The sequence below is a fragment of the Ranitomeya imitator genome, chromosome 7 (assembly GCF_032444005.1).
Source record: "Ranitomeya imitator isolate aRanImi1 chromosome 7, aRanImi1.pri, whole genome shotgun sequence".
NCBI lineage: Eukaryota > Metazoa > Chordata > Amphibia > Anura > Dendrobatidae > Ranitomeya > Ranitomeya imitator.
The window spans coordinates 23,061,271-23,086,902 of record NC_091288.1 but is presented as its reverse complement, the minus strand read 5'-3'; the positions used below and the strand labels follow the sequence as shown (position 1 = coordinate 23,086,902).

The 25,632-nt window shown below is 40.8% G+C and overlaps 1 protein-coding gene across 2 annotated transcripts in view; it reads left to right on the top strand.

The window, feature by feature from the left end:
* Window positions 1–25,632, top strand: part of GTDC1 (glycosyltransferase like domain containing 1) — a 223,800-nt gene that overhangs the window by 185,167 nt on the left and 13,001 nt on the right. Inside the window, exons 8-11 of one of the 2 annotated variants that reach the window (XM_069732882.1) lie at window positions 13,923–14,039; window positions 14,140–14,187; window positions 19,984–20,054; window positions 20,790–20,881. In XM_069732882.1, the coding sequence (XP_069588983.1) occupies window positions 13,923–14,039; window positions 14,140–14,187; window positions 19,984–20,054; window positions 20,790–20,881 (328 nt within the window). The remainder of the gene's footprint in view (window positions 1–13,922; window positions 14,040–14,139; window positions 14,188–19,983; window positions 20,055–20,789; window positions 20,882–25,632) is intronic. The other variant, XM_069732883.1, reaches the window with a different exon arrangement.

Below are 25,632 nucleotides of genomic sequence, written 5' to 3'. Positions count from 1 at the left end.
ACAGGATCCACCATTCACAATAGGTGATGTCACAGCTCACCTCCTCCTCCTGTACAATGACTGATAACACCTCTATATACAGTAGATAACACATGATCCATCACTCACAATAGGTGATGTCACAGCTCACCTCCTCCTCCTGTACAATGACTGATAACACCTCTATACACAGTAGATAACACAGGATCCACCATTCACAATAGGTGATGTCACAGCTCACCTCCTCCTCCTGTACAATGACTGATAACACCTCTATATACAGTAGGTAACACAGGACCCACCATTCACAATAGGTGATGTCACAGCTCACCTCCTCCTCCTGTACAATGACTGATAACACCTCTATACACAGTAGATAACACAGGATCCACCATTCACAATAGGTGATGTCACAGCTCACCTCCTCCTCCTGTACAATGACTGATAACACCTCTATATACAGTAGATAACACAGGATCCACCATTCACAATAGGTGATATCACAGCTCACCTCCTCCTCTTTTTGTACAATGACTGATAACAACCTCTATGTACAGTAGATAACGCAGGATCCACCATTCACAATAGGTGATATCACAGCTCACCTCCTCCTCCTGTACAATGACTGATAACACCTCTATATACAGTAGATAACATAGGATCCACCATTCTCAATAGGTGATATCACAGCTCACCTCCTCCTCCTGTACAATGACTGATAACACCTCTATATACAGTAGATAACAAAGGATCCACCATTAACGATAGGTGATGTCACAGCTCACCTCCTCCTCCTGTACAATGACTGATAACACCTCTATATACAGTAGATAACATAGGATCCACCATTCTCAATAGGTGATATCACAGCTCACCTCCTCCTCCTGTACAATGACTGATAATACCTCTGTATGCAGTAGATAACACAGGATCCACCATTCACAATAGGTGATTTCACAGCTCACCTCCTCCTCCTGTACAATAACTGATAACACCTCTATATAGCATAGATAACACAGGATCCACCATTCACAATAGGTGATTTCACAGCTCACCTCCTCCTCCCGTACAATGACTGACAACACCTCTATATACAGTAGATAACACAGGAGCCACCATTCACAATAGGTGATGTCACAGCTCACCTCCTCCTTCTGTACAATAACTGATAACACCTCTATATAGCGTAGATAACACAGGATCCACCATTCACAACAGCTGATATCACAGCTCACCTCCTCCTGTATAATGACTGGTAATACCACTATATACAGTAGATAACACAGGATCCACCATTCACAATAGGTGATGTCACAGCTCACCTCCTCCTCCTGTACAATGATTGATAACACCTCTATATACACTAGATAACACATTATCCACCATTCACAATAGGTGATGTCACAGCTCACCTCCTCCTCCTGTACAATGACTGGTAACTCCTCTATATACAGTAGATAACACAGGATCCACCATTCACAATAGGTGATGTCACAGCTCACCTCCTCCTCCTGTACAATGACTGGTAACTCCTCTATATACAGTAGATAACACAGGATCCACCATTCACAATAGGTGATGTCACAGCTCACCTCCTCCCTCTCCCTTTGCAGTAACCTTTATCCAGATAACAACATGTCTAGTTTATACTATATCTATACAAACAATTAGGGTCAGAGTTATCCGAGCACGTTCGCTAATCACTACTGATGACACGTTTCCTTTAATGACAATAAATCAAGGTGTGTTCTTTAATTAAATATTTACATCACTGTAAATATTAAAAATATTTACATTTACACTGCAGAAATAAAGTAATGGAAATGATGTCAGCAGCAGGAGCAGAGTGTACTGATCTTGTGGGAGGCAGTGACCTTTCCATTCTGGTTAATGTACTAATGAGAACAGGGATGTGTGTTATGGGGGCAGTGTCTTTAGGTGGCTGGAGTTAGAAATATGTACCTGCTTAGATAGTGATGAGAGCAGCAGGAGCGGAGTATGCTGATCTTGTGGGAGGCAGTGACCTGTTGAATCATGTGATTATGTCAATGAGGACAGCTTTGGGTGTTATGGGCCAGTGTCATGATGAGAGATAGAACAGTGAGAGTGATCAGATGATAAGATTGTTGGCAGCAGGAGCGGAGTGTGCTGATCTTGTAGGAGGCAGTGACTTGTTCAATTATTTAAATATGCCAATGAAGACGTGGATGCGCATTGTGGGAGCCGTTTCACGAAATAGGTGAAGCTGATTTTATATAGATGAGAGCAGAAGGTGAAGAATGTGCTGATCCTGTGGGATGCAGTGACCTTTTTAATTACGTTGGCAGGGGCAAAGCTCAGTATGATTGTGGCAGTGAGGGACAGTCATCATTATGTTTGTGCAACAATTTTTGCACAATTTGCATTATGTCAATGCAAATTGCAACACCAGTGTTTAGTATATTCACAAAAATGTAAAAATTAGAAGAAAAAGGAGCGCGATTCACTTTTTGCCATGAAGCACAACATATTTAAAGGTCACAAAAACGTCACAATGTATAGAGAAGTCACAGATGACATAGGACATATACATTTGTTTTGCAACTGTTTATGAACAGGAAGCCGGAGTCGCAATTTGCACCAAATTGTACTGTAAGGTGCGACATTTGACTCTTTGATCTCCTGCTGTTTTCTAACATTGGGAAATGTACATATTAACATGCATGAAAGTCACAATTTACGCAGAAATTTAGCATCAAATGACTTCACCCAGAGCATTAATCATTGGAAAGTGTGCTGCCATGCTGCGCTGGTGTAATTGGCACCACATTTATGATTATAGGCCAGTATTCGATAAATATGGAGTGACGGAATTAAAGTGCGCTATATGTTTGGAGCAAATTACTCCAGTTTTGATGAATGTAGATCAGTGATTTATATCGGATGGGTGTATAAGTCGGAGCGAGGTTGGGACGCAGTGCACGGACTGGCTGGTAGCTCTCCCGACCCGAGCATGGCAGCTTAATGTATTTCTGTGCAGTTGTCACTCTCTGGTCGGGAGAGCCGCCAGCCAGCCAGTCCGTGCACTGCTTTCTGATTTATGCGGCCTTCTGACTCTGACCTAATACTTGGTCGTTTCTCTTGTATATTCCCTGGAAATGTTGGACTAAATCAGCAAAAGGGCGTTACCAATCGCTCTGTTCATAGTCCCTGTGCAGTCTGGAACTGTCCGATCACTGCTAACAGTAGAGCAACCCAGCGTTTTTAGAAAGGGAATGGTAACACATAGTCGTCAGGAGAAACGGCAGAGGATGGCAGAGTTTTAGGAAAAGATACAACGGTATTATTTGCAGGACCTTGGTCTAGCAGCCACATCGGTAGTCCATGACCATCAGACCCTCGACCTGTGACCCTCCTCCTACCTGCAGCATTTTTGCCGCCTCTTCTGATTAGTAAGCCTGGGACAATATCGTCATTGTGGCGCGATGCACCCATGATGCCGCACCAGACCTACTATTCAGAAGAGCCGCCGCTGATGACGGCAAGTACAAGGCGTTTTGGTTGGGCAACCAAGGACTAGCGATATGGCCCCTGGATCAGGGTTCATGGGAATACAGATATTTAGTAAACCACGTGGAAATAAAATAATGTCTCCTCCTTGAGGTCCCGTTTCGGTAATGTGTTATGCGCAGTGCAGTTTCACGATCATGATTGCCTCTGCTGTAAGCATGAAAAAGTCCAGAATGATAGAAGGGTAGACATGTGGAATCAAATTCTCGCCGAATATCCTTTGCATTGTGGTCACCAACAGCCTCCGGCAGGGTCCAGCGGTTCATCACGAAGACCACCGATGGTGCATTTGATTTCCCAGCGCAGAGATTGCGACGCCAGCTCTGCAGGTAATAAATTCATATTTAGGAATAGCACATAATGCTTTTCCCTTTTAACGCCCCTCGTGTAGCAGGAGAGTGCTGCACCGATGTATACCTGGCCACGTCCATGCCCACTAGTAATGCACGGCAGTCTGCATGTCCTGACGATGAAGCTGCAGCCATTCTGCTCCCAGATCCTTCAAGTTTAGCAAAAATAAACAAATTCCCATTGTAATGTGTGCAGCACAGAGCAGGTATTGGGGATCCCACCAGTACTGGGCAGATGGACCTCCACTACCAGCTTTTACGACGCCTCATTTACTCAGCGTTTTGAAATCCTTAATGGGCACAGCTGGCAGCTGAATGCAGGTTTGATACGAACAGTTTAGACATCTTTAGATGTAGCAGATGGAAAATTTTACACAAATAAAGTAAAAGAAAGTGTGCAATTAGTTTTCTTTCTTTTTTTTTTTCCCCTAATTCACAGTTACTACACGCCACATCTCAGGTTTTGGTTTAGAATATCATCCAGAGTTGGGTGGTCAGCAGCGTTCCTGTGAGCATATGCCAACTTTCTCGGCATCACATTTCTCCCCGCGGATGACCGCCTGCGCTGCGTAAGCTAATGGAAATAAGAGTAACTGGGAATAAGAGCAGTATTGGCCTTCACGACTCCACTGACAACAATTGGTCAGAACATTGAAAACACCTGTCTACTTCAGGCCACCTAAACAGCTCTGATCCGCGAGGCATGGACTCTACGAGACCCGTGAAGGTGTCTTGTGGAATCTGCCACCAGCAGATTGTTGTCGCCTTGGATCACACATACTTTTCCAGCTCATTTTACATGTGATCTGATCAGTCAGATGGTGATCTGGAACATTTGGAGTCAAGGCAACACCTAGAACTTTTTCTCATGTTCCGGTGTTCTATGTACCGTGGACACTTTTTTGCAGTGTGGCAGTGGCATTATTCTGCTGAAGAGTACCATCAGGGAACAAATACGGCCATGAAGGGGGGTAGTTGTTGTGTGTAGTGTCTAAGTAGATGGTACATGTCGCATCCATGTGATCCCAAGATTTTCCAGAAGAACCTTGCCTGCGTCAACTTGACTTCTTCCCGTAGTGAATCTTCCTGCCTTCTCATCCTCAAGTAAAGTATGAACTCGCAACCGACCATCCTCATGATGGAAAAACATCATGATTCATCAGACCATACTCCAGTTTGGATGCTTTCTTGCCCATTGTAGAAACTTTTGCCAATGGACAGCGGTAGGGAATTCTGTGATGGCATAGCTGTGATGCTCTGTTTGATCTGACTTTTTGGTATCATACTCAGCAGTAACTTTGTCAGCAGTTTGTACTACAGTATCTCTTCTGTGGGGTTGGACCAGATGAGCTAGCCTTCACCGCCCATACATTAGTCCTTTGGATCACTGGTTATCCTTCCTTAGACCACTTTTGGTAAGTACGAAACTGGGAACTCACAACCATAACTGCTGTTTGGCAATGCTCTAACCTAAACTTGTAGACATCACAATTTTGCCCTTGCCGGAATTGCTCGGAGCGTTAGCCATTTCCTGCCTCCAAAACATCAACTTAAAGGACTTGCTGCCTAATATATCCCACCTCTAACAAGAGCCATTGCCCAGAGGACGGTCAAGGTTATGGAAAACTAATCATTAGAGTGAGCAGAATAATTCGCAGGACCCTGGTCTAGCTGCCACGTCGGTAGTCTGTGGCCATTGGACCCGAGACTTGTAAACCTCCATCTACCTGCCTGTATCCCCGGTGCCTCTTCGATTGGTTGGATTGGCACCATGTCATGCGTCACACCTCAACGACGTTGAACCCGGCCTATGAATCATAGGAACTGGGGATGTTGTAAGGGACTATGAGGTTTATATGGCTCTGGTCCGGCGACCAAGGACTACTGACTTGGCCTGTGCATCATGTAAACCCCCAAGGCCAATCACTCTCCCCTCCTCCGGACAAACAACTTACATCCGAAGCCGATGATCTCTCACTTCCCCCGCGGGAAGAAAGAAGCGGCCACTGATTGGCCGCAGGGTTTATGTGACATCACACCGGTACGCCATCGCCTAGAGAGACACCGCTGGATTGGCGCTGGCACTGCAGGCGAGTATAAGTGTTGTTATTTTAAAAGGGAGAAACAAACGGATTGAGAAGGGGTTGTCCCAGTAATTGACAACCCCTTTAATGCTGAATTTTTTGTCTTCATGCAAATAAAATCTGGAAACGAAAAAATCCACATAATTATATGAAATTGAAAGCTAACAGAGATACGGTGTGAGCTCATAGACTTCTATATTATGGCACCACCCAGCTGTGAACCTGAACGAAATTATAATAAGTGCATGTGTATGAGGCCTAAAAAGGAGTTTGGGTTAGGGGATGGGCTTAAAGGAATCTATCAGCAGGTTTTTGGTATGTAATCCGACAGCAGCATACTGTAGGAGCAGAGACCCTGATTCCAGCGATGTATTACTTAGTTTACTGGATGCAGTACTTTTGATAAAATCTGCTGAGCTGTGTATTACCCCACCCACACCTCTGATTGGCCACTTTCTGTGTACAATGTATATTCACAGTAAGCGGCTAATCAGTGCTGGGGGTATGGTTAGACTAGGAGGCACCTAGTCCTTTATTGATAATCTCCTGCTGATAAAACACTGATTTAACTGAAACAAAAGCACACAGCCTAGTAAGTGATACATCACTCCAATTAGGATTTCCATCCCTACAATATGCTGCTGTCAGATTGCACAGCAAAAAGTCTGCTTCAAATTCCCTTTAAGTTAGCCAATCAGTGACTTACAGGAATAGATCTATCCACATGTTAAACATCATCCCTTGCTAGGATGGGGCAAGTGGGTCCCTTGTTCTCCAAGACTTCGGAGCATGCAGAAAACCTTGCTGACGGACTCCATTTCTAGGTTTAAACATCCCTTTAAAGATCTCACGTCTGTATTTTTACTTTCTTTCTTTCCCTTTCAGCTCTTTGAGTGCCGAATGCCATAACATAAAATATGAGCTACAATAACTAATTTTAATCCCATCTGCTAAGTATGACAACATTAGCATTTGCATTTAATTAAAAACACCCTTAAAGCAGCAATGTTTTAATCAATCCATTGTATTTACTCTCCTCCAGTGTCACCTATAATTGTAACTTTTTTTTTTATTATTATTCTTTAATAATGAGGGATATATTTCCACCCCCCCCCCCCTCCTTTTCCGCACACACAAAATCTAAAAAAAAAAAAAAAAATTCCTGTCGATAATTAGCAGTCTAGTGTTATTACCAGATTCAGGTGTCACAACTGTGTCTCATCCTCATTATAGGAAAAAAAAAAGAAAAAAAAAATTACCTATCTGATTCATTATTACCAGATAATGCGACTCGGAGCCGTCGTAGGCCCTCCAGGAAAGTAATTCAGCCAAGCAAAATTATCAGCTAATTATATTTAGAATCAAAAGTCCAATAAGTATTTGCAGATAAATTGTATTATTATTATTATTATTATTATTTATTATTATAGCGCCATTTATTCCATGGCGCTTTACATGTGAGGAGGGGTATACATAATAAAACAAGTACAATAATCTTGAAAAATACAAGTCACAACTGGTACAGGAGGAGAGAGGACCCTGCCCGCGAGGGCTCACAATCTACAAGGGATGGGTGAGGATACAGTAGGTGAGGGTAGAGCTGGCCGTGCAGCGGTTTGGTCAATCGGTGGTTACTGCAGGTTGTAGGCTTGTCGGAAGAGGTGGGTCTTCAGGTTCTTTTTGAAGGTTTCGATGGTAGGCGAGAGTCTGATATGTTGTGGTAGAGCATTCCAGAGTAGGGGGGATAAATTGTATGAAGTGAAGTGAATAGATCTGAATATTAAGATTCATAGATTTAGCAGATGATTTGTTAATTGGTATGAAAAAGGTCATTTGATGGCCATTTATTGCACAGATGAAGTGTTCTCCATTTGCTGTTTAACCCACTTGATGCTGAGCCTGACACTTCTCCTTCCAAGGCGCAATGTTACGGCCTCCCTGATAAGCGACCGTTCCTGCCTTTTTTTCTCTCCCGTAAGTCACCGAGTGATTTTTCTCCCACTTTGATTTTTTATTTCATAGCAGAAGATAAGCAAGTAATAAGTGTCGGCACTCGGATAAATGAGACATTGTAGCACCAGCGTATTGCAGGACATCCGTACGAGATGATGACGGTAAAACATACTGCACCTATCACATCGGGAAATGCAGTGTAGGCTACTTTCACACTAGCGTTTTCTGCAATCCATCACAATGCGTCGTTTTGCAGAAAAAACGCATCCTGCAAAAGTGCTTGCAGGATGCGTTTTTTCCCCATAGACTTGCATTGACGACGCATTTGCGACGGATTGCCACACGTCGCCTCCGTCGAGCGACGGATGCGTCGTGCTTTTGCGGACCTTCGGGAGAAAAAAACGCTACATGTAACGTTTTTTTCTCCTGACGGACCGCTTTTTCTGCCCCCACCTCCCCGCACCTTACAATGGGGCAGCGGATGCGCCGGAAAATGCATCTGCTGCACCCATTGTGCAATGCAGCAAACGCTAGCGTCGGAATCTGTCCCCGACGCATTGCGACGGGGAGATTCCGACGCTAGTGTGAAAGTAGCCTTAGCCATTCCTGATTTTCATTCTTTCGCCAGGTGCAGGGAGATGGCGATCCCTGCAGATGCTCTTTTTGCTTCTTTTGCCATCATTTTGGCATTTGGTCTGTATGGCGTAAAATTGAGCTAAAAGTGCAAAATGCAACTTCTGTAAAGGTCTCCCACAACTTTACAACTGTTGCAATTATTGCCCACAATCTTTGCTCTCCAGACATATAACAACATGCTACACTCCATGCCCAAATTGACGGCAACTAGTGATGAGCGAATATACTTGTTGCTCAGGTTTCCCCGAGCACGCTCGGTTGACCTTAGAGTATTTTTTTAGTGCTCAGAGATTTAGTTTTCATCACGGCAGCTGAATGATTTACAGCTATTAGCCAGGCTGAGTACATGTGGGGGTCGTCCGGTAGCTAGGTAATCCCCACATGTAATCAAGCTGGCTAATAGCTGTAAATCATGCTGCTGCGGGGATGAAAACTTAATCTCCGAGCAGTCATAAATACCCGGAGACCACCCGTATACTCACTCATAACTAACTGCAACACCTATCATTTCTCTATATGTACCCAAACAGCCATAACGTTAGAACTACTTAATATTGTGCAAGTCAACTCAAAACCGCTCTACAATTATCGAAAAGAGTAGCCAGCACCTCCAAACAGAACAAGGCGAGAGTGGACAGATGCAGGCTGAGTGACTAAATGAATAAACCCACGAAAAAGCCGTATACTGAAAAGTTATAAGATGCAATCATTGAATGTATGAAATAGAACTGCATCACTGATATAGAAAATACGTTAAAAATGAATGTAATTTGTGCACAAATTAGCCTATTCGTGATAGCCTAACAGCCAGCGACGAGGCGTACCCCTTTGTTGGCCTCTCGCGGGCCTAAATGAGATCTTCAATTTTAAGAGCACGTAGGATCCAGCTCTAATTAAAACAAATGCCATAGGCTGATGGAAGGAGTGTTCAGTCAGAGGGGGAGTGTGCCACAAATATCAAAAAGACTGACCAGCACCTCCAAACAGAAGAACAAAATTATCCCCCATTACTTCTCCTTGGTCAGGCCTCATCTGGAATACCGTGTCCAGTTCTGGGCGCCACATTTTAAAATAGACATTGAAAAACTGGAGCAAGTTCAAAGAAAAGCGACCAGAATGATGAGCGGACTGCAAAGTATGTCCTACAAGGAATGGTTAAAGGATCTGGGAATGTTTAGATTGCAAAAAAAGAAGGCAAAGAGGAGACTTAATAGTTGTCTATAAATATCTGAAGGGCTGTCACATTGTAGATGGATCATGATTTTGATTTGCACATGGAAACACGAGAAGCAATGGAATGAAAATGAAAGGGAGAAGATACACATTAGATATTAGAAAAAACCTTTTGAGAGTGAGGGTGATCAATGAGTGGAACAGGCGGCCACGAGAGTTGGCGAGTTCTCCTTCAATGGAAGTCTTCAAGCAGAGGCTGGAGATAGTTTAGTGACTCCTGCATTGAGCAGGTGGTTGGACGCGATGACCCTGCGGGTCCCTTCCAACTCCAACATTTTATTATTCTATCTCTTCTTCAGGTAAGTTAGGTACACTTACCCAGCCATCTGCATGATAAAGAAACCTGATTCATCAGATGAGACCTCCAACCTCCGTTGCTCCATGGTAGAGAGGAGCAAATATATTCAAGTGGCATTGAATTCTGCTTGAATTTTACAAATATCTGCATTCTCCAAAATGTAGATTTTGTTATTCGCTTCCATGCATATTCAGCACAATGGCAACCGCTTGTCGCCTGAGCTGTGAAGGTCTATCAAAAGGTTTAAAAGAAAAAAAAATCCTTACACTCACTTTATTGCTCACCTCTCCAGCCCCTCTCCTTTTCTCCTCACCCTCACCAGTCCAGTCCTTGTCACATCTTCTGATTGCCGCTAACTGCACTGAACTCCCTCGGCTTCTCACGCTAGGCCAGGATTCTGGCTCTGATAAGACCTGGGACGGTTCTGTGAGTGCACAAGCAGGGTCACAGTGCATGTTGTGATGGCATAACTCCATGACCATTTATTTGTTTGCTCAGTACCCTCCTGGTAAGGTAAGAGGCCCGGGATTTCAATGTGAGTTTCGGTGATCAGAAGCTATGGTGAGGACCGGATTGGTGATTATGAGGAGCAGAGTGAACGTTGAGATTAGCGGTAAGGTGAGTATAAGAATTTTTTTTTAATCTTTATATTTCGCATTTATTATGCTGTTGGTTCTGGAGAGGTCCTAGACCACAATAAGGAACAATATATTAATTGAGAATAAGCTCTCTGAGAATAAAATTTCAGCGCAAAGAGGAGAAATCACATTTTGTGTAACCCGCTTATTTCCACTCCATTGCAGAGTTCTGATGCTCAGGTGCAGATTGTTGGCACTTTTGGTGATGGATAGGGGACAGCAGGGGTACTCTGACTGGTCTGCAGTTACACAGATTTATACACTTTTCTGTCATTGCTAGCAGGACCTTCTCCAGCAATTTGTACTGCAGTAGCTACTGTGATACAGATGGGTTAACTTCACGCTACATTTAAAATAATGAGCTTTAGGTTCCCATAACCTTATTGCCTGTTCCATCAGTTGTCCTTCTTTGGACATATTTTCATAGCTACTAATTATTGTAAACTGTGAACACCGTACAAGACCCACCATATACTGTGAACACCGTACAAGACCCACCATATACTGTGAACACTCTACAAGACCCACCATATACTGTGAACACCCTACAAGACCCACCATATACTGTGAACACCATACAAGATCCACCATATACTGTGAACACCATACAAGACCCACCATATACTGTGAACACCATACAAGACCCACCATATACTGTGATCACTCTACAAGACCCACCATATACTGTGATCACTCTACAAGACCCACCATATACTGTGAATACCGTACAAGACCCACCATATACTGTGATCACTCTACAAGACCCACCATATACTGTGAATACCGTACAAGACCCACCATATACTGTGATCACTCTACAAGACCCACCATATACTGTGATCACTCTACAAGACCCACCATATACTGTGAACACCATACAATACCCACCATATACTGTGAACACTCTACAAGACCCACCATATACTGTGATCACTCTACAAGACCCACCATATACTGTGAATACCGTACAAGACCCACCATATACTGTGATCACTCTACAAGACCCACCATATACTGTGAACACCCTACAAGACCCACCATCTACTGTGAACACCCTACAAGATCCACCATATACTGTGAACATTCTACAAGACCCATCATATATTGTGAACACCCTACAAGACCCACCATATACTGTGAACACCCTACAAGACCCGCTACATACTGTGAACACCCTACAAAACCCACCATATACTGTGAACACCCTACAAGACCCACCATATACTGTGAACACCCTACAAGACCCGCTACATACTGTGAACACCCTACAAGACCCACCATATACTGTGATCACTCTACAAGACCCACCATATACTGTGAACACCCTACAAGACCCACCATCTACTGTGAACACCCTACAAGATCCACCATATACTGTGAACATTCTACAAGACCCATCATATATTGTGAACACCCTACAAGACCCACCATATACTGTGAACACCCTACAAGACCCGCTACATACTGTGAACACCATACAAGACCCACCATATACTGTGAACATTCTACAAGACCCATCATATATTGGGAACACCCTACAAGACCCACCATATACTGTGAACACCCTACAAGACCCGCTACATACTGTGAACACCATACAAGACCCACCATATACTGTGAACATTCTACAAGACCCACCATATACTGTGAACACCCTACAAGACCCGCTACATACTGTGAACACCCTACAAGACCCATCATATATTGTGAACACCATACAAGACCCACCATATACTGTGAACATTCTACAAGACCCATCATATATTGTGAACACCCTACAAGACCCACCATATACTGTGAACACCCTACAAGACCCGCTACATACTGTGAACACCATACAAGACCCACCATATACTGTGAACACCATACAAGACCCACCATATACTGTGAACACCTTACTAGACCCACCATATACTATGAACACAATACAAGTCCCACCATATACTGTGAACACCCTACAAGACCCACCATCTACTGTGAACACCCTACAAGACCCATTATATACTGTACGCACCCTACAAGATCCACCATATACTGTACGCACCCTACGAGATCCATCATATACTGTGAACACCCTACAAGACCCACTGTACATTTTAAACACCCCACAAAAAACACCATATCCTGTGAACATCCCACAAGATCCAACATTAACTAGTTACATCCAGCAAGACCTGCAATTTTGGAGAAGTTCTGACACCGTTATCTATCCATCATAATTTTGGCCTTATGTTCATACACGTGCCCATCTTCCATACTTTAAACTCATCAAAATCAAGAACTGACTGTTCACTTGCTGCCTAATATATCTCACTCTTACAGGTGCCAACATAACATTTTAGTCCCTGTCGGAGGTTTTGTTCTGCCTGATCAGTGTATTTAGTAACTAACGGGAAAAAATGGCACCCTTAGGCTGAAGTGCTGTTTCATCATGGTGAAATTGCTGAATTAGCTCAGCCTTAATGTCTGGAAGTCATGAGTGACCATCGAAAGAAATCCAACCTTGGTGGGCATTTTGTGATATATACAAAATCTCTTGATTCCTCGTTTCCCATGTTTTTCTTTGTCACTTCTACAGGACAAAAAGAATTCAAAGTGGCACGATGGCGCTCTCTTGTCTGAGATCAGAGTAATACCTGTTAAATGACGAATTATGCCATATATTAAATTGCCTTTAATATTTATGAAGATGCCATGCATTTCTTAAGCCAACAGATTGCAGGAGTATATATACACAAGGTTATGTGCTTTTTACGATGACGCATAGTGCTCTATATACCCTTAATGATTACATGCAATTACAGTACAGGGAATAAATAGAAATGAATTAGGCGCCAGCAGTTGCATTTTAGGAGACCTGTCTCCTGGAGTTTATCCAGCCCTGATTGCTCTCAGATAAATAGAACATGAGACATAGGTAGGGTGGTTAGGAAAATTGGCCTTCCAGAGACTGAGGCTATAAATTCAGTCCTGGACCTCGTCAGTCAGCCATGACACATTCCCAGCCCTTGTTCCGCCAGCTAACGAATAAGGCGCACATAGGTGTAGTGCTAAGAAACCTTCTGTGATTAGGAGAATTGACTTCTGGGAATGCTCATTATATAAGGGGTTACCCAGAAGCATTTTCTAGAGAAAACAACTTGTTAATTTACATATTGTCCTCTAGTAGCTATTTTATTATTTTGCATTGTTTGTTATCCAGTTGGCAAAACCTTTATTCATTGACCGGTGTCCCAACCGCAAAGGTCTCAGCTATCCTTAAAGACAGATTTTGGAGTCTTGTCCAAGATTGCCATGCATACGAATCATCACAGCAAATGTAAGACTTGGGTACCCCTTAGGAAATCATAATGAGGTCCAGTCCCCATTCATGTACACTTTTGATTACATCACCTTCTTTATTATCATTGTACACACAGGAAATACCAGGTTATTTGGAATCATCCTTTAAGAAATAGACTGTTGTGGTAAGTGCTTGAGTCCAAAATCACCTCCAAATTTCATTATCATCTGCTGGCAGTTATGGGCTCACCTGGTGCTAAGCTGTAGGCTTGAATGAGCAGCATGGACCTAAGTTGATGGTGCTGCTGAGCGGGTTTTAACAGTAGACGGCGTTCACCAGCTAGGTGTCATGCCGTAAGCAGCGTTAAAGGGGCAGGACGGCGTACTGGGACCCACACCTGTCCCTACCACTTTAATGGGGCCCTGGCTTTCCCTTATCTCGGGGGTACCTATGATGGTTAGGAGGCCCGAGCCGCCAGCGTATCCCTGTTTCCTGTGCAGGCCCTGTCAGTGGCCCCCTCTCCCCCCAAAGGAGGTGGACTGCACCAGTGTAATAATACAACAAATAACAGGGTAAACAGACACGGTAACTAAAAGTTTCAAACTCACCAAATGCTCACACAACCACAGAGGAAACACAGAGAAGGGAAGAGAAGGAATAAACTAGGAAGGAAAACAGGTTAAACATGCAACCAAAACCGCAGACACCAATCTCTGTAAATAAACCTCCAACACCAACACTATGCTCCTTCAACCTCCAAGCCAGGCAGTAGAACTGATCACTGACAATAGCTGAAGTCAGGGCTGGGTCTATATAGAGGATCAGATTACAAAATCCACTTCAGCTGAGAAAGACCCAGCTCTCAGCAATAAGGTTAACTCCTGCACTGCTGGCACAAAGCAGCCAGGTCAGAATATAGGTGAAGAGCTTCTGTTCACTGTGTGTGAACGAGGCCCAGAGTGCTGCAGTTCTCTGAAACCTCTGTGTCGCGGTAGCCCCGTGACACTAGGACCTGGACAGCAGCGTATGGAGGGTGACAGAGAAGTGGAGTAGGTACCAACAGATGAAGATGAAGGTTTTGTGCAGATACACATATGGGAATGGTAACTGTATTTATAGGAAACCTGTATCTTCCAGAAGGTATGAAGTAAATGGAGTCTAGTATCTTCCAACCATGGTTATTTGCAACAATGCATGCATATTGAGACTTGTAGTAAGGAAATGGTTAACAGCAGGAAGGCAGTGAAGTATAAGCAAGCTGGAGATATGCTCAAAGAGGTGCATTACCTTGATTGCAGAGGTTAGGTGAGAAAAGTTGGGATGATTTGGTAACTTGCTTGCTGAGATGTCAACACCTAGTAAGCTGGACTTAGCTTGGAAATAATTCTAGTTAGAGAAGACACCTGTCTGGAGCTGAGATAATTGAAGTTGAAGCAATCTCTTAAACAAATTAAGTGAACTTTGGACAGTGCTACTTAAAGGGACACTGTCATCTGAATTTGGAGGTAACAATCTTCAGCCATGGAGGCTGGGTTTTTGGGTTTTTGATTCACCCTTTCCTTACCCGCTGGCTGCATGCTGGCTGCAATATTGGATTGAAGTTCATTTTCTGTCCTCCGTAGTACATGCCTGCACAAGGCAATCTTGCCTTGCGCAGGCGTGTACTATGGAGGACAGAGAATGAACTTCAATCCAATATTGCAGCCAGCGGGTAAGGAAAGGGTGAATCAAACACCCAAAAACCCAGCCTCCATGGCTGAAGATTGTTCCCTCCAAATTCAGGTGACCGTGTCCCTTTAATAGCCAAATAGCTGGCATTCATGATCCAGCCTTAAAATCGTTGGGATGGTGATGTTAAAGGAGTTCGCCAGGTTACCTAAGAAACCCAATGTGGACTTCTGCAAGGGGAGACCGCCATAAGAGAAGGAAGCAAGCACTGGCATGGAGCCGGAACAGGTGAGTAACATTGGCCATTTGTGGCTCATCTGTTTCTCAGAGTCTGGGCATGACAGAGGATCATCTGGCACTGCCATGGGACATTCCACCTTTCATCAAAGTTATAGATGATTGCTAGATATAAAATTATTTTTGTATAATTTTGTCCTTCAAGCATATGATCATTTTGACCTTGGAATTTTGTTCCTGTTTTCTTCGATCTTAAACCATTTGAAGTGAAAAACATTTTTTGTAAAGTTGTAGCTTATTACAATATAAATAACTTATGTTAACATGTCTTATTATGCTATGGCCCTCCATTTAGCACATGAAGAAGCTATTGACAGCCATCTTTAGAGCTCTATTCACCCAATAAGCAACAAAAGAGTGTCCAACTAGCTCGAGCTAGTTGCTATTGGTATACTAAAAAAAAGGAAAGAAAAAGTATTGTATATTCAATATGGTATACCTTTTTTGTATTAGAATTGGACTATATTGGTATCTTTACTATGGAATACATTAGTGACAGACGTCAGGAACTTTTTCAAATTTAGGGATGTATAGTGAGAATTTACAGCTAATTTGTGCTTGCCCAACGATTTATAATTGGTATAAATCCCATCGTTCAATTAGATACTCATATTGACCGTAGGTATTCGTCATGAGCTCGACTTCTAGTTGCAGTAAATTGCATATTGCAGACTCTGTTTCCCTGGGTTGCATCTCTATCCATGAAACTACTCTTAACATCGGCATCAGGTGCTAGAACAATACCAGTGACCTACATTGGTGCATGGGAAAATAGCAAGGTGCAATTATTAAGGTTAAAATGGGTTTTCTTGATTGAAATGGAGGATATCTAATTATTGATGCTTCTAGATCTGTGCAAATTCTCTCCTACTTACAATCATAGTGAAGTAGAAGCAATGTAGAAGAGCAGTACAGTAGTCTGGGATATATGGGATTTGAATGGCGTACGGTCTGATTTCATAGGCCATAATTTTCTGTTAAGCCAAAATTCCATTAGTCAAGAAAAAGGAGTAGAAATGCTTGATCGAAAATCGTTGAGTCCAGTTGTTAGAACTGTTCTTTTCTTTCATGTATGGTCCTTGGCCTGACCAGTAAGGTTTTCGGATTGGTTGTGGACTGCTAAAATTTTAGGATTTACCCTCTGGCTTTTTATCGCTATAATATTATTGGGGGCATTTGTTCTCTAAATTTAACGTATTGACTGATTTCCAATGAATATTAACACAAAATTTTGGAAACTTCTTGTCTATTATCATTTAAACTAAAATCCTCCTTTATTTTGGGTAAATAGTTCCCAAAGCGATTCTCTACCCACAAATCTAAAAGTAACTATACATTACTGATGTATTGTCATGAGACCTGGTGTCTTCCATTCTCCAGTTTGGTGCCATGTTCTCCTCTTCTCCAAAATTGCCATTCCAAAGGCATGGAGAGCATTTAAGAAAGTCTTTATCACGCCTCCATTTTCTCTACCATGGGATGAACTCAAAACTTTCGTCAATGGGGTTGATTCATCCCTTTCCAATGGACAGGCGTGGGGCGGAATATTTCAGACTTTCAGAAGTGCTCCTTATGTCCCTGCTGTGGCCATTTTGGAAATGAGAAGGACTGCTGAACTAAGCGAGGTAGTGAATGCAGAACAGAAGACACCAAGTGTCAAGATTATATACTGGGAAATGTATGGTCATAGTTAGGGTTGAGCGAAACGGATCGTTCATTTTCAAAAGTCGCCGACTTTTGGCAAAGTCGGGTTTCATGAAACCCGGCCCGATCCCTGTGTGGGGTCGGCCATGCGGTACGCGACTTTCGCGCCAAAGTCACGTTTCGTATGACGCGCTTGGCGCCATTTTTTCAGCCAATGAAGGAGCGTGGGCAGAGTGATGACATAGGTCTTAGGGGCGTGGACGCCTATCGTCATCTTGTCGATTGTTCAAAGTAGCGATTTGCAATGTGTAACACCAGCTTTTCTGTTCAGGGACGGAGGGAAGAGAGAGAGAGAGAGAGAGAGAGAAAGAGAAAAAAAATAAAATAAAATAAAACAAAAATAAATAAAAAAATAAAAAATTCCCATTGACTTTGCATTGGGTTTCGTGTTTCGGTCGATCCCCGACTTTTCGCCATAATCGGCCGATTTCACTCGACTCGACTTTAGAGATAGTCGGGTTTCGCGAAACCCGACTCGACACTAAAAAAGTAAAAGTCGCTCAACCCTAGTCATAGTTAGGTCTCGGAGTGGAGAGTTGCTTTCGCACAGTTGCCTTTATACGCCACCATGCTTATGAATTACCTTGACATTTGGGTTTACTAACATATCAGTCTTATTGATGAATAGACTGTAAAAATATAACAAAACCACAAGAAAATGCCTTAAAAAAATCTAAACCACATTGAGTAACCTTTATGGTAAAGGGTAAATTACAACTTTATACAGCAAGGTCATGAAAACTTGGAAACTCATATCTTACAATGGAAAGAGGAACGTTATTTACATTGTCTAATTTGACACATGATAGTTATATAAAATAAAAAAGCCACAGTCAAAAAAAGTGTATATATTGTGTCACTAAAAATAAGCAGAAATAAAAATGCAAGTATGACCTCAAATAGTATTGAAGGAGAAAGCAGTAAAAAAAAAAAAAGTTCAGAAATCCCAATTCCTTCCATGGTCAACCTATTTGGCCGAATTTCAAAACCATTTTACATAAACATAGTTAAAGACCTGTTTTGAATTTCACTTAGCTTTTTTACAAGCCAACAAAAATAAAAGTATATTTTTACATGCTACGGACATGTCAGTTTGTTGTCATTATGTAGTGAGACAAAGCTTCAGGACATGACATGGTCATTTTATTTTAAGGCGGTAACTAAATCCAGCTTGAATTTCAAGCCCAGCATAAAAATGTAAGCTTAAAAAAAATGCACCTTCGTAAATAAATGCACTACCCCTAAAAAAATAAAATAAAATTTTTAAAAAAAGCTAACTCTATCATGAAAAAAGTAAAACTTGAAAGAAAAAAATAATGAACAATTCAAAAGCCAAAATAGTTGGAAAGAAAGCCTCCCACACCCAAAAATGAATAACCCAAAAGAAAAAAAAAAGTAAAATATAATATGCACCACCCTAAAGAAAACAAGTAAATAACATCCAACAAAAAAATAAAGGGTAAAAGATGGACAACCCATAAGAGAAAAAAGTAAAAATAAAAAAGTAAAAAGACCCCTCCAACAAAATATAGAATGTGAGCAAATCAAAAGAAGAAAAGGGAAAAAAAATGCACAACCCACAAGAAAAAAAAGGACTTACCCACCAAAAAAGTAAAAGGTAAAAAATGAAAAAAAAAATGCACAACCAAAAGACAAGAAAACTCAAAATGTGTGAAAAGTGAAACATTACCAATTCGAAAAGCAAATAATGCAAAACTAAAAAAGTGAAAAATGCACGCATTCTCTTTAAAAAAAAAATCCAAACAAACTCCGTTTTCACACCCGTTTTTCTCACGTAAGCATAAAAAGCGGGCGTACAAGTCAGAACTACATTGAAATGGCTCTTAACAGGATTGCCGAGAATTATGCGCATTGCAGCAGCGGAGAATCTGTTTTGTAACGTCCGACCATACGTTGCAAATGAACATTCTTATTTTCTGCAGAATGATTAAGGAAATCTGTCCATACTTTCCCCGTGTTGTTTCATGTGTTTATTTGGTGATTACAAAAATGTGTTGAGCAGCATTTAAAGGACCAAAAAAAAAAAAAAAAAACGAGACACACAGCAGTTCTCTGATTTGATTTATTCATCGAGCAAGCATATGCTACATGTTCTGTTATATATATAACTCAGACATAATCCATAAAATGTTCTCCGAGCGTTTCTTACAGGGAGAGGGATTTCTGAAGGATAAAGCGAGATGCTTTCACGTCGTTACGTATGCAAACTATGGAGGATCTGGGCTGACCTGTCAGTAAGTAAAAAGGTCCGTGACCGTTAATGGATCCCACGTCTTCTCTCTTCTTCCAGGTTAGAAGCCGTGCACTGTGGCTGTTACCCTCTGTGCCCCAAAGCTTTGGTGTACCCCGAGATCTTCCCAGGTAGGCACATCATCCACATCCAGGGCTTCCTATCTTAAAGTCTGAAAACTGGGAAAGTTACGCAAGAGCATTTGTTTATTTGGCCAAACCGTCATGTTAATGTAGGAAGAAAAAAAAAATGTGATACAATACATTAGACTGCGTTTATACATACCATCTGTTCTCTCACAATAGCAAAATAAAAAGATGATTTAAAATATTTTTTTTTTTTGCATTAGTCTGGGGCGAAACGGCAGAGCCGGAATAGCACATAGCGGGCTGTCATCTACCTTATTGCGATTGGATGTATACATACATCCGCAGATGGCTTCGCGCCGTTTATACACGCACGCATATAGGTAAATATTTACGGGACGGAAGTGGACTGATTGTATAGAGAGAGGATATAAGTTTATGATTGATACCGTTAAAAAGACATAAGAAAAATAAAATTGTGCCGTTCCGTTGCGATCCTCAACGACGAAACATCCCTCTCCCCTTAGTATTGTGTTACATTAGAATAATGCATTTTAATCACCCCGAGGAGATGTCTAAACAGAACGAGTACACGGTCTTATTTAACATTAAACATCCTTTTTGCGAGTGGAAGGTAACTTCATAAAAATCAGGCTTAAATAATGTAAAACACGAGACGGCACAGAGCAATATGCATTTTTAATTAGTAAAGTGACTAATATCGAGTGTGTGCTTTGAGGTCTTTGTTTCATTAAAAATGTATCTGTTTTTTTCCTGCAGCGGAATATCTGTATTCGACACCTGAACAGCTTTTGAAAAAATTGCAGAAATTCTGCAAAAGGCCCGATATTGTCAGGAGGCATCGGTTTCAGGTATAGGATCAAAAGATTGCTTCTTCTTCTTTTTTTTTGTGCTACTTTTACTGTATATATATATATATATACTTTTTTTTAACCTCTGGTGACAAATTGATTGCAACTCAGAAGAAAAAAAAAAAAAAAGAAATCTGTTGCAAGGGACTGTATAATTAGCGTAGTTTATTTCGAAACGAAGCAATCTCTGCAGGAATATTAGTTGTTATGCTAACAAGGATTAATTAAAGTACACGGCAGCTGTATTACCATAGGTCTGATGGTAGTCTTGCACTTAAGGCATACCGAATCTCCCCTTTTTTTAATTTATTGCTTTCGAAATAAGAAAAAAAAAAATGGCTGTCCTGTACGTTGGGACCCACGAGGCTTATAAAAATGAACCTGGATTAATGCAGCTCATTAGCTTTAAAGGAAAGTTGAAAGGAATATCTTACAATTATACTAATGAAGATAAGCTCACTTTGCTATTAGAATATTATATTATTTAAAACTGGGAGGGAAGATTCAAGAAATTATCAGGTGCGGACATTTTTATTTTATTTTTTTAATTTATTTTCTTTCTATGCATTGTCATGAAAATGAACCCTCCCCCCCCCCGTGTCCTTCCATGCCCTTGAGCATTGGAGGATATGTCTAGAAATTCCTATATGAATATTTGCTTTTGCAAAATTGGACCAAATATATATATATTTTTTAAAAAAAATGTAATTTAAAAAAAAATAAAAAAAATATTTTTATTATATTTAATTCTCAATGTGTGTGTGTGTGTGTATATATATATATATATATATATATATACATATATACTGGTGTATATATATATACGTGTATGTATATATATATATATATATATATATATATATATATATATATATATATATATATATATATATATATATATATATATAAAATCTATTTTCTTTCTATGAATTATGAAAAGGAAGACTCCCTGTGTCCTCTCATGCCCTGGAGCGTCGAATCTGTATAGAAATTCCTATGTGAATATTTGGTTTTAAAAAATTGGCCAGAAGATATACATACATACATATATATATATATATATATATATATATATATATATATATATATATATATATATATATATATATATATATATATATATATTTATATATATATATTTATATATATATATATATATATATATATATATATATATTTATATATATATATATATATATTCTAAATTTTAAAAGATTGAAAAATATATACTTTTTAATTTTTTATATCTCATTTTTTAGTAAAGCAAAATAGATTTAAAAAGGTGTAATTTAAAAAAAAACTGAAATTGAAAACTATTTTCGAAATATTTCGGTAATATTTTTATTTTTAATATATCTTTTTTAGTAAGAAAAATCTTATTTTAGATTGAAAAAATAAGTAATTTTTATTTTTTAATTTTAAAGTGAAAAATATTTCTGAAATATTTTTAATATTTTAATTTTTAATATATCGTTTTTTTAATAAAAAAAAAAAGTCTTATTTTGGATTAAAAAAAAAACATAATTTTGACTTTTTCAGGCTGCTATCTATGGCAAGATAGCTGTGTGAGAATTTAATTTTGCTTGATTTTAACCCTATCGTCGCCAGTTTAAACGCGTGACGGGGAGTTGTGGAGGAGGCCGCGAAATGTTTGGTTTCTTCTCAGATATTTTGATGATGTATGTGCAATGTAAAGCTCCATTGTGCATCTGTAGGAAACAGTTAAAGCATGGGAGAAAAAATAGAGATAGGAACAAAAAAATGCAATTTAACACCCAATTTCAAGCTCATTATCTTTCATTGTCTATTAACTTGGCAATGGTTCAGGAGGTAGCCTATAATAGTTTAAAATGCTGACTGCACAGTTCCAATGCTGTGTGCAGTGCTTTGCAAGCCAGTAGAATTGCATACAGCTTTTAACCTGTAATGAAAAAAAAGTAAAGGAACCCACCCAGAAGGCAGGGAGCTTTATGATGTGTGGAACCCCTCAGGCCTCGGTCGCCTTCCTCTTTTTTTTTTTTTCTGCTGCAGTCTGTGTGTTCCAGCATTTTACAAACCAAACAGATCCAGTGAGGACAGCATGGAGTCTGTATTATAGGGTTTTCCCATGAACAAAGTTAATCTTAATCAACATTTTAATCAATAGATCTTTGAATACACCGTGTTCCAAATTATTATGCAAATAGGATTTCAGTGTCATAAAGATTTAATTGTTTTGTTTTTCAAATAAACTCGGATGGTATTGTGTCTCAGGGCTCAATGGATCACTGAAATCAATCTTAAACACGTTATAATTAGTTTTCCAGGTGATTCGAACTAAAGGAAAACTACTTAAAAATGATGTTCCACATTATTATGCAGGCCACAGTTTTCAAGTAACATGGGAAAGAAAAAGGATCTCTCTGCTGCCGAAAAGCACCAAATAGTGCAATGCCTTGGTCAAGGGATGAAAACATTAGATATTTGCCGAAAACTTAAGCGTGATCATCTGCGTGATCATTGCACTGTTAAGAGATTTGTAGCTGAATCTGATCACAGAAGTGTTCGTGCTGATAAAGGCATAATGAGGAAGGTTTCTGCCAGGCAAGTTCATCAGATTAAGAGAGCAGCTGCTAAAAAGCCATTACAAACCAACAAACAGATATTTGAAGCTGCTGGTGCTTTTGGAGTCCCTCGAACCTCAAGGTGTAGGATACTTAAAAGGCTTGCTTTGGTTCATAAACCTACTATTCGGCCACCCCTAAACAGTGTTCACAAGCAGAAACAGTTGCAGTGGGCCCAGACATACATGAAAACTAATTTTCAAACAATCTTGTTTACTGATGAGTGTCGAGCAACCCTGGATGGTCCAGATGGATGGAGTAGTGGATGGTTGGCGGATTGCCACCATGTCCCAACAAGGCTGCGACGTCAGCAAGGAGGTGGAGGAGTCGTGTTTTGGGCCGGAATCATGGGGAAACAGCTGGTAGGGCCCTTTAAGGTTCCTGAAAGTGTGAAAATGACCTCTGTAAAGTATATAGAGTTTCTGACTGACAACTTTCTTCCATGGTCTAACAAGCAGAAACCAGGAGCAAAATCATCTTCATGCTGACAATGCCCCATCTCATGCTGCAAATAATACCTCTGAGTCATTGGCTGCTATGGGCATAAAAGGAGATAAACTCATGGTGTGGCCACCATCTTCCCCTGACCTCAACCGTACAGAGAACCTTTGGAGGATCATCAAGCAAAAGATCTATGGGGGTGGGAGGCCGTTCACATCAAAACAGCGGCTCTGGGAGGCAAAGAAACACAAGCAGAAACTCTCCAAAAACTCACAAGTTCAATGGATGCAAGAATTGTGAAGATGATGTCAAAGAAATGGTCCTATGTTACCATGTAACTTGGCCTGTTAGGAGGTTTTGGAGTTAAATAGCTTTTTTGTTCAGTGAATGTGACCTCCTAATGCTGCAAATTCCACTAATGAGCATTTTCAGTTCTTGTTTCGAAATTCTACTGTGCCTAATAATTTGGAACAGTGCATTTTGAGTTTTTATTCGTTTTGGAGATTATACTGTTATCATTGGGAGGTTTCTTCTATAAAATTCTATGCATACTCTAACGAGTGATGACTTTTATTAGACTGACTGTCATTTGCACCGACCATTTAGGGAAATCCGAGAAAAATATCATTTGCATAATAATTTAGAACATGGTGTAATAATAAGGTCCACAATTGGATGTGTTTAAAATAAAATGTTCCTGTGCTGAGATAATCTTATAAATGTGCCCATGCTGTGTACTGTGTAATGGCTGTGTCTGACCGTACAGGGACATGGTCTGATCATACCATATCTCCTGGCCAGGGGAGTAAGCAAAAGAAGGTATATAGACATTACAGCACATGATCACAGATGATTCTGAGAGGTGAAATGTTTTACCTCACAAAAAGAATCAGTTGCGATCTTCTGCTGTAATGTCTGTATACTCTGTTTACTCTGTTTTGCTTACTTCTCTGGCCAGAAGATGTGGTATGCAGAGATGGGGGAACCCGAACAGTAAAGTTTGAGGTTCGTTCCGAACTTCTACTGGTCGGGCATGGACCCTGAACAAGGACTTTACCAGGAAGACCATGTTACTGTTAGGATTCGGCACCCCAAACACCGGGTGTTTCTTGCACACGACACATTCACATGACAGTGCGGCAAATATTGCCTTTGATCTGTAAAATCGGCATTTTTCACCCAAACACCCCAGTGTCCCAAAGTTCCACAAGATAAAACTTACCCCTTTTCCCACCACCCAACTTAACACCTACACCCAAATCTATATCCCTATGTACAATAGATACAGAAACAGACATTACAATAACCACAACTAATGCCCAAGTTTGGCGCCTGCAGTCGCACATCACTGTATATTGATCAAAACAAAACTCTACGGTGTCAGCAGCAAACCACCATCAGGAAAGGAGACCACCAGACTAGGACACATTAAAAGAAAAGCCCTCCAGCGGAGAGCGGCCCTACGTGTGCCCAGTCTCTCATACTCCAGACAGCACATCTTCACCAGGTCACCAAATATGGTCTCAAAAACATTACCTCCCTCTTGACCAGGTTCAGTCTATTCCCCTATAACAGTTGGAAGAACAAACTCAAGACCGAGTCCAGAGAGCCTCTGGCATGATGCACACACTGCCCAGATAAGTCAGTAAAGGAAGCCGGTAAGTTTTCATCAGGTTTACCCTTTCACTTTAGGGTCACAGATCATCC